At 40.5% G+C, this 14262-nt stretch overlaps 1 protein-coding gene across 1 annotated transcript in view; it reads right to left on the bottom strand.

Moving 5' to 3' along the window:
• PLEKHA8 (pleckstrin homology domain containing A8) overlaps nt 1–14262 on the bottom strand; it is a 31409-nt gene that overhangs the window by 15454 nt on the left and 1693 nt on the right. Inside the window, exons 2-6 of the mRNA XM_066319443.1 lie at nt 5733–5849; nt 4941–5096; nt 3080–3201; nt 1501–1659; nt 559–599 (exon numbers count right to left, since the gene is read on the bottom strand). Of these exons, the coding sequence (XP_066175540.1) occupies nt 559–599; nt 1501–1659; nt 3080–3201; nt 4941–5096; nt 5733–5849 (595 nt within the window). The remainder of the gene's footprint in view (nt 1–558; nt 600–1500; nt 1660–3079; nt 3202–4940; nt 5097–5732; nt 5850–14262) is intronic.

The raw sequence follows: 14262 nt of genomic DNA, 5'->3' as shown, positions 1-14262 counted from the left end.
AGAGAACTTGTCTAAAAAACCAACAAGAATGAGGCAGCTTTTTGTAGCAAAGAGGATTAAAGACTCAACCTCAGCTTGCAGAGTTCAAGTATAATTACAGTGATCTTTATTAAAAAGGTACATAATTGAAAAAAATACGATTACAGAAAAGAAAATTGCAGGTAGGTATTGCAACTTCTAGAATATCCCCTCACTAGTACTTTAAAATATACATCCTTGCCACTTACACCAGGAATCAGTCTGCTCACCATCAGTGATTTTTATGAGTTTATGGCGTGGAATCTAAAATGCAGGAAGGAGCACTGAAGTGGGAGAGAGTTGGCTGGTGACTGAGCAGTAAGACACCAAGTGTACTGCAGAGAAAAACGAAAGGGAAAGGGCTGATACAGAAGACACATGAAGTGGGATGAGTTAGATCCCTTTTGTTCCACCTGCTTCCAAGCAGGCAGCTCAGAGCAATACAATTCTTCCTGCATCCAGTAAGAGTAGAGCAGCAATAAGGAAAGAACAGCCAAATACATATTAGAAAGAGACTGACAGTAAAGAGTTCTGTTATACCTTTCTGTTGAGGTGTGACTGGACAAGACAGAGTGCTTTACCTGAAAGATATGGAGGGGGGAGAATATTGTTTAAAGCAAGAAGACTTTATCATGCTTCTCAAACTTTACATTTTATTAAACACAAGTTGGAGTCAGCAAAAAGTCCCTCCCTAATTCTCTGACCTGTAGGCGGTATACAGACAAATGTGAAAACGGTGCTATGTTATTACACCATTACAATATTGTAAAGAATAAAAAGAAAAAGGAAAAGAAAGAAAATTAGAAAGTTTATTTCAGAAGATAGTTAGCAAGTGTCAAGTGAGACACCACACAGCATATGGAAAAGAAATAAAGCAGTGAGTTTCCTTTGCAATGTTTTCTTGACTTAATAAAAAAGTTTTGAAAAAACCGGAAGAGATATGAGGCTAGATATGGTGAAACAATCTCATTTCTCAGATGCAGTCATGTATCTATCTTCCTACACAGATCTTAACTTCCTGTTTGCCAAAGATGCTCCAGTTTTCCATGTGCAGTTATGGATCCAGGATTCAATAAAGTGACCCTCTCATTAGAAAGCTAAACTCATCAGCTCCCACTGGCATATTAGCACATACCCACATGGACAAACTTGCTGTAGAGTCAAGATATTTTGAAACACCACTGTATGACTTTCTGTGAAACACTAGTGCAAAACTTTCAGGCCCTGGAAGTTAATGTTTAATAATTTCCACCTGCCATTAAAGGTTAACAAATTGGTCACTGCTTAATAAAAAAATAAGTTTTTTATTTTGGTCCCAGCTTACCCCACTTGCAAACCCCAAGAAATAGCAGAGTAAGTCCAGTGTAGGATCAGTAGCTATGATATGGGTAAAAAGGCATTTCCTACTTCCATAAACACTACTTTTGACAAAAGGACCCATTAGCATCCCTGCCAAGGCTGAGAGAAGATACTGGCCATTACCTTGCTTATTCTGAGAACTGCTAAATTTGGGGATCCAGGTGGGGTCTGATGCAATAACTCAGAAGTGAAGGCAGTATTTGCAATCTGCATACATTCTTCAAGAGTCTTCAGGAAAGTGTCACAGGTTGATTTCAACAGAGCTCCCATATCAATCTCACTCTGTGGGAAGAAATCAATTGGAAGAAATGGATTCACCACAGAAGATAAATTTGGAGCAAATAATGCCTGCAAAGCCCACAGCTGCTACAGTTGTGATTTCTGGTTAACATGAATAAAAATTCAGTGTGTCAGCTGCTCACAGAACTGGCATCACACATTACTGTGGCTACATCCCCTTGCAGTTTTACCACTCTTGTCAGCCTACAAGAAGCTTAGTATGCTTGTGTTTTGAAATCAATGCCTCTTAGTTATTTATCTAATTGGTGTTAGAAGTGCATGAAATACTAAGCCTGAATGTATTCAACAATGGCACTCCAGGAAACACCACTGACAGGAGATAACAAATTAAACAGATGCACAATGATCTGCAGATAATCATTTAAAAAACCCATGAACAAAAGAAATACTGTAAATGACAAAAATGCAGAATGAAGCATCATATTATCTCTTCATCTCTGCAGAGTGAGTTATTGTTGCTGAAAAGCTTTTAGCAATAAATCTTTGCAGTTAAATGCCAGTAAGATCAGGGAAAGAGAGTCTTCCCTCAGATGCATGAAATATAAGCAGGATAAACACCATACTGCAGGTCAACACCTGTGAGTTGCAAGTTCTAACAGTGCCTTTCAGTCATTTGTACACCACATCATACTTCTGCACTGTCTTTTAATTCACCTTAAACAGTTTGTCAGGTGTCTTTACAGAGATGGTTCAGACATATGAATGATCAAACTTCAGGTGTTTTGCCTGTTTGTTCTACACCTGAGGACCCATCTCTCCAGTGGGAGGAATCCTGGAACTCCTCACCAGCTTCTCTAGCAAGGAAAGTGCATCCTTCTTCAAGGACTTCAACATTTCTCTCTCAAAGCAAGGGGCAGATCACTGTCTTTAGGAGATCCCTCTTAAATGATGCTTCTTTGGTCAGAAAGATTTGCAAGGTTTGAAACTTTAACTTAAGTGAGGCTAACCAAGCAGTTCTTCATACTACTTTTGCTCTTTTTTTGTGGTCTGCAACATCTCTTGACCTTTTAATGGTTTTGGATGTGTTTTGCTGAGCAGGATATTAACGACTCAGGCAGAAGAATGTGTGCTTCATGCAAATTATCTTTTTATAAAAGATCTTTTGCTTTTTTTGATCCACTGTAAACACATGATCACATACAGAGGTGTTACTGTCCAGATCACGAGTATCAGATCTCATCTCATTACTTGCTAGCTCAACAAAGGGCAAGTCATTTGCAACAATATAGGAATACTCCATTTAAACAAGAACTGTTGTGTGAGCACTTTATTTCCCTCAGGTTTTCTGTAGAAGGAGGTTGCAACATTAAGTAACTGTGAGTGAATACTACATTGGCTACTCAGAAAAGCTCATGTGCCCAAGACTTCACAGATGTGGTCTACAGCAAAAACAGAGCTGTACCTCTGGTTCTGAAACAGAAATGCTGGCTTCCTTTGTTTTATGCACTTGCTGAACAAGGAGGTTACAGTACAGTCTAAGTTCAGACATTTTAGTCTTCAAGGCTTCTGTGTTTTCAGTGAACTCTAAAATTTAAACAAAAGGAAAGTTAAATTTACAATATCCAATGCAAGGCAAGTACACAACACTTGGTCTTAGCAGGCCTTTTAAACAGGACAAAAGCCCTACATCTAATATTCTTTGTTTTCATAAAGTAGTTTAAGGTGCAAGCAATAGCATTGTTTAGATAGGGTTGTAGGTAGAAAACAGTGGACATAAAAGATGCATTCTGTCCAACAGAAAGGGATTAATTTAATATAGATATCCTTCAAATATGGGATGGATGGGGTTGGAAGACATCTTTGGAGATCAGCTAGTCCTACTCCCCTGTTCAAGAAGGGTCAGAGCAAATTACTCAGGTCTGTTCAGGTTTTGAACAATGCCAAGGATGGAGACTACACAACTTCTTCTGTGCAGTCTTTCAGTGCTTCCTTATCTTCACAACATAAACATTTTTGCTCATGTTTCAATTGAGGTGTTTGTATCAAAATTCATGCATATTTTCTCTTGTTCATTCACTGAAAAACTCTGGTTTCATCTTTTTTATGCTCTCACACTAGATACCTCCTTTAATCATCTTAGCGGCCCTTTGCTGGACTCATTCCAGTGTGTCCATATGTTTCTTCTACTGAGAAACACAGTGCAGAACTGAGAAGACTAATCCAGATAAGATTAACAGTCATTCTGAGATTTTTCAGAAGTAATGTTTTTGATATGAGAGTCCCTGAATTATAAAATAAATTGTCTGCTAGTAAGACTAAGGTGGTTTAGTTCTGCAAATACGTCACTAGCTTTTCACCCTGTGCTGCTGCATGTCACTTCAGAGATATAACTTTGTTCTGCTTCTAGGCACAGCACATCAGATCCCCACCTGGTGAAGGCCTCTAGAGTGGCATCTTCTGCTCAGTTCTGATTCAGTTGAAACAGTAGATGCAAAGCCTGGTGATAACACACATATGGCTAAAGAGGAGAGCAAATCTTCACCTCAGGGAAAGGAAGTGCTTGCCACCCCCTGCATTTGCTCAGGACATTAATAATTTGCTGTTTTCCCATCTTCTGAATTGCCATTGTAATAAGGTTAAAGCACGAGGCCTCACAATGTTCTATGACTAACGCCACACTTGTAAGCAAGAGGAGTTTTCACTGAGGGGGGGAAAAGTGAGATTGCTGGTGAAAGCAAATTGGTAAGTGAATTAATTTTCATAGCCTGACCACAATCAGATTTAAGTTTCTGAATACTAATTAAATTTGGAACCCAGTGCAAACCTTTTCTTAACTGCTGAGGCATTCTCGAAGTGCAAAAACCAGCCCAATTAGAACATGGAAGGAAAGGCTGTGAGGAACTCCAAACCTGAAGAGGCACCCATGTGAGAGGCTGGGTCATCATATTCAGGCAGCTGTACAATGTGGGGGTCTTACATTCTCGCACAGTCTGCATCACAGTGACCCCTAGCCAGGGCCTATTTACTCACTGTACTTACAGAACCCACCAGCATACGATTTTCAAATTATTTTTATATAGTGTATTTTATGATTTTCAAATTATTTTTATATAGTGTATTTTAAGAAAAAAACAAAGTTTTCAAATCCCTGCCCTGAGAATTAATACCTGAAATTTCTAGGTAATATTCCCACATGTCTTAGCTTTTAGCAGCACCAAAGACCTGAAGCACAGACTAGACACTGAAGTTGTACATACATGCACTAGGGAAAGCATGGGGAAATATAAAGCAAACATTATGTGGCAGCAAAAGGGTGTTCTTGCCTTTTTCCTTCTGTGTCCTGCTGTCAGTCAGACAAGCTTTGGCAGTTCCTAGTGCAACCAGCCACTTCTGCCTTTCAACTGCATTTCTTGCCTTCAGATAGAAGTACTGCTCCCCTGGGATAATCAGGTCCATTCGTGTGTTATCTGCAGGATGAACTGAAAGCAAGACAGATTTCAGACCAGCCCCCTGGCCCTTCCCAGCCCAACCAAACACCTCAACAGATCTATCAGGTGACAGGTCAAACAGCAAGAAAGGGGAGGAATCTATGGTCCTAACTTCCCTCACTGCCATTTTATGAATTCTCTTCTGAGTTAGGGAATGGACAGGACACAAATGTGTACAGCTATGTAAGACAGTTTTGTGATCAGTATAATCTGAGAGTCATTATGGAAAGAGCATCCTTTTCTGGCAAGCATCTCTTTCCAGCCCATAACTGAACCTCAGAAATGTGGCAATATGACTGAGCAGACCAAGTACTGAAGTTTATTATTCATGTTTCTAGCTTCAGCTCTGTGCTTATAAGGAGTCATTTGAAGCTGTGTGATGTTCTACCATAGCTCATGAAAAACAGTGACCCATCTGCACATAGAATATCCATGATATCAGAGGCTTGCAGTTCTCTCAACCTTCTCAAAATACTATGGTATAAAAACTCCCACATACATCAAGTTACTACAAATACATACCAGAGAAATCAAGCTGACAAATAGCTCTTGTCACCTGAAATCTCATCTTGAATGCAACATTATTGGAAAACTTCACGCAGCTGAGTGTTACTGTATCTTAGTTACCTTGAATTTCACAAACAGCCATTTGGATGCTTCCCTTACAACCCTTCCAGGCATCTTCCTGAGAGTCATAATAGGACAGGATGCCACCACAGAGAAGGAACCACCGAGGCTGCCAGCCTGAAAAACAAAACTGCATTTCTCAGTTACGCCTCCTCCTACAATTCCACCATCTCTCTCACTTGAGACTTACTGCAAATAGGGCCCCAAAGATTCTCAGTCCCCCTGGAAAATGAAACCCCTTGAAGTATTAAGATTTGTGGACAGACTTGGATGTTGTACACCACAACCCCTGCTTGCTGGCACCTACATGTCTGTTTTGCACACAGCTGGACGCAGCAGCATGTGTCTTGAGATGCCATATGTCACTTTCAGTAGTTTTGCTAACACAGCATCACCGACTCACTCTCTCTTCCAAAACCACCTTCTCAGTTCACCACCCCTCAATTCCTTCCACCACTCCTCAACCCACCTCTTCACACTTCCCAAAAGCCGCCCCTGCTGTCTTGCCTTACAAGTCCTCCTCCCTTGAAGGAAGGGCTAGCCAGGTTATCTTGAAAAACAACGTGTAAGAATATCTTAAAAATCAACAGAGGAACAGAGGCAGATCTGTTGATTTCTGAACATTCTGGACACCGCCTTTCAGTGAAGCAGTTTTGAACAGCTCTTGAAACTCCTTGTGCTGTCTGCATAAAACAGTCTGGAATTACTGATACCCTCTGGATACCTTCCCAGAGAGGAACCAAAACACAAGGCTAGACCCACACCAGTGCTTCTGGGTACACTTTTGCCCACCCTGCTGCTCAACTTTAGAAGTAAATTATCCTTTTTTTCTACTTTTGGAAGCGCTACAGCAGTATGAAAAGATAAAACCAAACACGACGTGACAGCCGCCATTTATGTCTAATTAAAAACTACAAGCTCATTAACTTAAGAAGAAATGAGGCAGCAACATCACTGGAGGAAAGCAGCTTTCATTACTGAGCTGCAAAAAGCTTCCCTGGCCAGGTCCAATGGACAGAGATTCTGACACTCCCACAACCATGCCAGCAAACCATCTCTGGAAGGAACACTTGGACAGGACTGTGTGGGCCACATGGCTCTTAGATATTTTGGCAGAGGGTCCTCACTTCTGCTGTCCTGTGTACCAGGGCTCTGCCAACCAGCACTGTGCTGCAGGAGCCCAGGCTGGGCTTGGACTCATATAACATTGGAGGAATGACAGCTCCTTTCCAGCTAGAAACTGGTTCCTACTGCTGAAACCAACCACCACACAGTTTAAGATTAGAAAAGCCTAAAGCCTCAGGCTAACAGCAGGAGTACGGTCTGGCTTGCCCTCCCTTTTTTTTTTTTTTTTTAATCAATACCACTGCATTCAGTCCAACCTACTTTATAGATTGCTGAACCCTGTGTGGTAGCTGGAAAACAAATTAAACATAAATATTATTTCATTCTCTTCCAGATCCCTTCCATTATTTCCTAGGAGAATATAAAAATATCAAAAATCCAAAGTACTCACAACACTTCTTTACTTTATATGAAAGGGGAAAAAAGAATCACAAGAATGATGAGAATAAAAAAAAAAAAAAAAAAATCAGCAAGACTGTTTTTTTTTTTGTCTTGCCTCCAAAATAAAGAAACTATCCTAAAAGTCACTATTGATATGTGGGAACTGACAATAAAAGGAAGTGATTGTTCAGCACAGAGAAGCAGTTAATTGCTTCAGACACTCAATGGCACAGAACCAATTCTTTAAATAATGCACAGTGCCACAGTCAATACAAGCTCTAATTCAGTCTGGAGCTCCTGCTGCTGCGCATGAATCATTTCAGCCCTGGCCCTACAGCTTACAATTGCAGCTGATGCTCAACCAAATTGCATCCCATCAATCAAAGGCTGTGCAATCAATTAGCCAACATACAAACCACCCTGCCTCCGTCACTTTGGAGGTTGGTTAAAAATATGTTATGAATCAATATATTTTTTGAGACTTTTATTTGGTTGGTTTTCTTGGTTCTGTGTCTTGGGTTGTTTTTTTTTTTTTGTGGGGAGCAGAGCAACTATCGGTATTCCTTTGCAGAAGCCAACTCTTCTTTAATTATTAGATACGTATTAAAAAGACTGTGATACACAATTTTTACCTAGGAAAATAAATATTTTCACAACAGAATTGTCACACTAATAAAAATACATTTTTGCAAAAGGAAAACAATAAAAAAAAACGAAACAAACAACCAAAAACAAAACAAAACAAAAAACCACAACAGCTCTCACTACAAGGCTCTGCCTGAAGATGCACTAACCACCTGGTACTCACTGACACTGAGTCAGCAGCCAGGGGAAGGTTATCCTAAACAACCAGCTAAAAATAGCACGTGGCTGACAAATCCTGGGCACTGCACAGGGATACAGTCTTTAATTACAGAAGCTTCACTTCTGCAGACAAGTGAAGAACAGAGGAAAGAAAAAAACAAAATAAAAATCTAAGCAGCACTTAGGCACTTCCAAGAACACAAGTCTTGGGTTTACTCAGTATTATTTTCCTCTCATAAATTGCTGTAGGAATACTGCAATTTTTGGAACTGAGTGTTCAGATTTCACCTGATATGGAAAGGTAAAGCTGAACCTTTTAAGGTCGTACTGGTGCCAGCATTAACACAACTTTGAAGAAGAATTAAAGTCAATTATACTGGTGGTGCACAGGCAGGAAAAAATACAGCTTGTACTTCCAACATCTCATTTTAGAGGCACAGTACCATTACCAGTAAAAATTGACCTTGGTGGGAAAGGTACGTATAAAAAATCCCCAATAAAGCACAAAGCACAATAAAAAGTGATTAGTAGCTTAAAGTGTCAGTCATAGAAGAGCATGAAGATATTCCACAGGACTTTACAGGCACTGGTTAAAGTACATACCACACTCCTCTGCGAAACTTACAGTTAATGCCTGCAGTACCTGGAAGATCTGATATTGTCCACTACAAAAGCAGATATTTAAGTCTGTGCCTGCTAAGCATTCATTACTTCTCAAGAAGTTTCCACAGAAAGAAAGATCTGCCTACTTCCACTGTTACACTTGAGGAAATCTGGATGTAGCTATCACTGAACAAACTTGACATTTCTTGATAACACAGTTGAAACTTGGACATAATTCAAACTTTAATGTTATACAACTCAGACTCCAGACAGCATTCCTTCCAAAGTGCCAAGCCTGAAGAAAAAAAACAAAAAACAACAACCCAACCAAAAAAAAAAAAATCATTTGAAGACATGTAGATCATGTCAGACATCTACAAAGCCAAGCCATCTGGGAGAATTACATACTCAAGAAGGCAAATTGATGACCTGGAAAACAAGCTGCAATTAAGAGACGCCAGTTCCAGCTGCATTTCTAAAATGCATAAAGGCCAGACACCCAGGTTTTTATTATTGCTTGCTTTCCATGAGAATTATGTAACACTTTAGGCTTATTAATTTCTTGAGCTTCAGAATAAGTTTTACGAAAATTTTGCAATTAAAAAAATAAAATAGTCCTTTAAAAAAATAAAAAATAGATAGTCCTTGGACTTCTTTGACCTTAATCCAGACTTTAACTGCAGATAGGAGCGAATTATGAACTTTCCATGTTACAACATCTCTCTAATAGGAGAAGTTAAAGCCACCATCACTTCCTTACTGCTTATAACAAGGGCAAGATCAAAGACCCAATTGCAGGTGGCAGGACAAATCCCCGTTTTTCCGTGCAGGGTCACAAACAAGTCCCAGAGTGGGTGCCCTGATAGTCAGAGCCATTTCACAGTGAGAATGTGCAATATCCATAGTTTACTCCCATCCTGAGCACATGTAAACTGTGCCATGTGCTCACTGTCCCACCATCTCCAGCTTTATCTCCCAAGTGCAAAAGTACCACATCGTCTGTGTCAGCGACTGAGAGCTGGAGAAGAAGTGCTGAAAACTCAGCTCTAGCAGGGCAAAGACACTGGGAGTCAATCACGCTTCTAGTCACAAAAAGCAATTAGCAAGAATGTATCTTACTCAGATCAAACTCGAAACTTTCCACCTTTTTTCTCATTGAAAAACAGAAGTAAAAGATTATCTTGATATAAGCATTTTGCACTCAAAACTGGTGCCTACTTTTTCTGGACAGCCTCCTAAGGTTATCCAGTATTTTGGGAAGGGCAAGCCCAGGTGCTGGAACACATTTTGCAGCCCTAATTCTATAGCAAAACAATTTAACTGGATAAAAATCCAGCGTGCCTCTATGAGGACAGCAGAAAGGCAGACAAGAGTGTGTGACAATCTATGCCTCTTCTCTGAGCTATTATCCTGTCACCTAGTGAGCAGCTTCCAGGAATGTCCATATTGTAATTTTATTCTGATTGTGTGCATATTAACAGCAGGAATCAATACAAAAAAGCCCCTAAAGGTAACGAAGTTCAAAGATTTAGCACTTTCACAATGGTTTTACTTTTTAAAGCACTCGTCCAAGGCACACTAGAGGTTCGAGAGGAGGAAGCAACAGCTGGAACAGTCTTTAACACAATGACCTTCTCCCAAACAATCTTTCTCACAGGAGTTCCACAAAGTCTACTTTTGTTTCAATCATAACGGTTAGGGCAATGTTAGCAGCACTGAAAAAGCATCCTGTCATCATAGAGCAATTGGGTTTGTTTACAAACGATTTTATGGCAGTGACCAGCCAAGGCACAAAGTACACAATGTACCTGCCATCAAGCATTTTTTAAGGGGATGTAGTGAAAGGACGAAGGGCAGAGAGGGGACTGTGGTGGAGGCAGAAGTTCAATAATTCAGGCCCACTGTTCAGACACTGATTCAAGTCACACAAAGCTCCTGAGAGTTTTCCTCCTGTTTATACTTCCCAGCCCCAGCAAACAAGCTGCTCCCCTCTCTGACCCCTGGTTACCAGGCCAGACTAAGTCAACCACTGAATTTATGTAAGCACATACAGATACCACATGATGGTATCTCTTCACCATCAATCTACCACACCTTTGGTTTCTGTCCTACCCAGCTATTCCCTGTGATCACTTGCTCATTTCAGTGCAGAGGAACTGAATGCAGAGGCACTGGTACTGCAGCATACCTGGCAGGGAACACTGCACCATGGAGGCTCTGCAGCACTGCTCTAACAGCAGAGGAGAGAGGGGACACCAATTTCCATTCCTGCAACCTCATTAAACCTTCCTACTGTGAGCACATTAGACAATTCCAAAAAGATTGGACAAAAGCAAGATTGTTACATGAAGAAATACAGAGGGAAAGGGAAAAAAATCATGAGAAAGAAGGTCAAATCACATACAGACAATTAATCAAAATCCAAAGAGAATTAACTTATCAGTCCCTGAAGTATCTTGCATGAAAAGTCTCATCCAGCCAGAACTGGCTGAGAGTCAGGCATTCATCTAAACCATAACCTGGATCCTGAGAGCAGCTACAGCCAGTAATAGAAGGCAGACCATTGCCCTGAAGGCAACAGAAACCTCAGCTGTCTAGGTCCACCTCCACAAAAGCCAGACTTCTAATTTTATACAATCAGAACTTGGACTGTACCCACAGGTTAAAATGAAGGGGAAAATTATAAAAGGCGTTTTAGAACCAAATTTCTAGCTAAGTGTGAAGTTTTCAATTAATTCTTCCATGTCTGAAAACAAAGGAGTTTATTTCCCGAGCTTGATATCAGCTGCAAGGATATGTGTCTTTCATCCCAAAAGGTCAGATTTCTTAAACTCCTAAAACAAAGACTTGCCCTAAGCAATATCATGTGGATCCAGAACCAAGACACAAGAACTAATGCTTTTTCACATTTTCTTGAGCTCTACCCCGGAGTTTATTAAGGAATTCTGAATCAATAGAGAGAAGAGTAATATAAAGTTTTATGTGAAAGCTGAAATGTACTGCTTGTGCTGGCTCTTGCTGTCTTGGGATAGGCTGAAAAGAATCCAAAGTACAACAATAAACTGAGAGGGGATAATTACATACAGGTAGATGGGGAGAGCTAACTGAAGTATATGGCATGATGCAGCACACCAGTGAATGTATGAAGGCAAGTCTATCACACCTTGAGGAAGATGAATTGCTTAGGGTTAGAACTATTCAGCACAAATAAGGAAGTGAATATTTAAATATCTGGAAAAGCTTGGCTTTGTAAAGAAAAGTGATCAAAGCCATTTCACGGAGCATGTAACAAATACCAGGCAAGCCCGTGGAAGCAGTCACTATTTTTCATTTAATGATGAAGCTGCCTTTGAACCCCCCAGCCAAGCTGATCCCTACCATCTCTTCCAGACTTAGCAACAATCCTGCCTGTGGCCAGCAATCCCACTGAAGATCTGTACTGAACTGAATTTTAGCAGAAAAAAAAAAAAAATCAACTTGAAAGTGCCAAGCTCTCACACACATCACTGAAGGGAGGTCTTCCCCAACTCCATGCTGTTTCCCAGCAATAGCTCACTCATTCCACAAATCTGATGAGAAAAAAAACACAGATGCCTTTTACAAGGCAAACTCCAAAGACTAAATCAATTTATTTTATTAATCAGAAGTTACACTCAATAAAGAGTGTGCACTGCAGATTAAGTTCAGCTGGAGAATCTCATGGGAGGCAGTTTCCAAGCAGCGAAGAGCAGCCTTCACGTGCAGTTCAGCTCTGCCCTTTCTCTCTCCTGCAAGCAGCATTCCCAGCTGGAGATCAGTCACGCTATGACACTGCAGCCAGGATCTGCCTTTGATGCTGCCCACACCAGAATGGCTTGTGCTCAGCCAGGACTGCAGGCAATGGCAGCACAGCACACCGAGGAGCTACAGGGAAGTGTCACAGGGTGACACTTTTACCATTCCAACTGCTGACTACAGTAAGTGGTACTGAAACAATAGTTACCACCCAGCCCCAGCCCCCACCAAACAAAGCTAGCACCAGATAGAGACTTTTGGCAAAGGATGAAATCTAGGAATTTTTGAAGATTATGTTACATGCTTTGACTATAAGCTCAGCTGAGGCCAACTTACATGCCTGCATGATTTAAGTTGCTCTGCTCTGGATTTTGAGGATTAATAATTTGAAGTTTGCAGATGCATTATATATTTGCCCAAGAGAAAAAGTGTTGTCTCACTTTATATGATAATATATAATTCTGCTTGCAAAGCTCTCTGCTCTCTTAAGATTTTAACCAATTTAGTGGGGGAAGCATAGACAAGAGCAATCAAAGGACACACACTGCAAACACAAGATCCCAATGGTCTTTGAAAGGCTAGAACTTTGTGAATTTATATCTGATCCAAAGTTGGCACACTTCACCCAAACAAAAGTAATACACTGAGAAATCACTATCTGGCGGCCATTGCATCAGGGGACAGAAAGACTCTAAAATCTCAGTTTTCTAAACTCAAGAGATTTCCAAGGTAGCACTGGAAACCCTGCACATAGAAACCATAATGTGAGTGCAGGATCAACAGCAGAGGAAAAAACCCTACCTCCAAGCAGAAACCAGGTAATACTGATTTAATTAATTCTGATCCATATAAAGTAAACAAGGGCATTTATTACAAACAAGATAACTTGTTTAAGCAGTAAGGCAAACTGATCTGTCTTCCAATTGGTGGCAATCATGGTGTGCTTTCTTTGCCCTTTGCCCACAGAAAACCAGACTTGTTTCCTATTTCTGAAACGTTCCTGCCGTCAGTGACTATGTAATTTGCAACGCAGATCTAGCTCCCGGCCCAAGAGCTGGGAGGAAATGGGTTGATGTGGACTTGACCTCTCATGATGGCAATGACATAAGACATTACAAAATCAAAACTCCCAGAAAAGACTTGATTACTAACAAACTCCCATCAGCTTCTCTCTCACAGCAAGAAGGAAAAGCAGATATTTTCTGCAGTTTTATGCTTGTTCTTTTTTGAATGTCCTGTCTCTTCTCTGACTGTGAGGGGTCCTCCTCATTCTGAGGTACATCAGCACTGGGTTATTAGCACAGGCACAACAAAGAGATGACACACAATTTCCCTACTTTTTGCGTGCATTATTTACACTATACAACGTCTGATTCATCAACCTTGAGCACCAGGAAAAGCATACTGAAGGCAGAATACTGGCAGAAACACTGTTCTGGATGACCTGTTGAACCTTCTTACTTCCCTTAATCCCTGAAAGGAGGCTTTCCCGTCTCTCACTTTCCAGCTCATTGTTATTGCTGCAATGAACACCACTGGAATTCATTGCAGAATGATTTTTTTTTAAAATCTTTGCATAAATTCACATCTTAATGGCTTCAGGGCAGGAAGTCTTCATTTTACAGCAAAAAGAAAGCACTAGTATGTACAAACAGCTTGCAGAACAGCAAATTTACTGTTCTCAAACACACCATGGGCATTCTGCAACCTAAGAAAAGGCACAGAGTGACCTTGATCATCACACACACTACAAGAATCAAGATTCAACCAAGAAATCAGGAGGATGCTTCAATCTTCCATCACAGATTTTCTGTTGACAGCAAAACCTCTTCTAGTTTTCACC

The sequence above is a fragment of the Sylvia atricapilla genome, chromosome 1, assembly GCF_009819655.1.
Source record: "Sylvia atricapilla isolate bSylAtr1 chromosome 1, bSylAtr1.pri, whole genome shotgun sequence".
Lineage (NCBI taxonomy): Eukaryota > Metazoa > Chordata > Aves > Passeriformes > Sylviidae > Sylvia > Sylvia atricapilla.
This window is presented reverse-complemented; position numbering and strand designations above follow the sequence as displayed.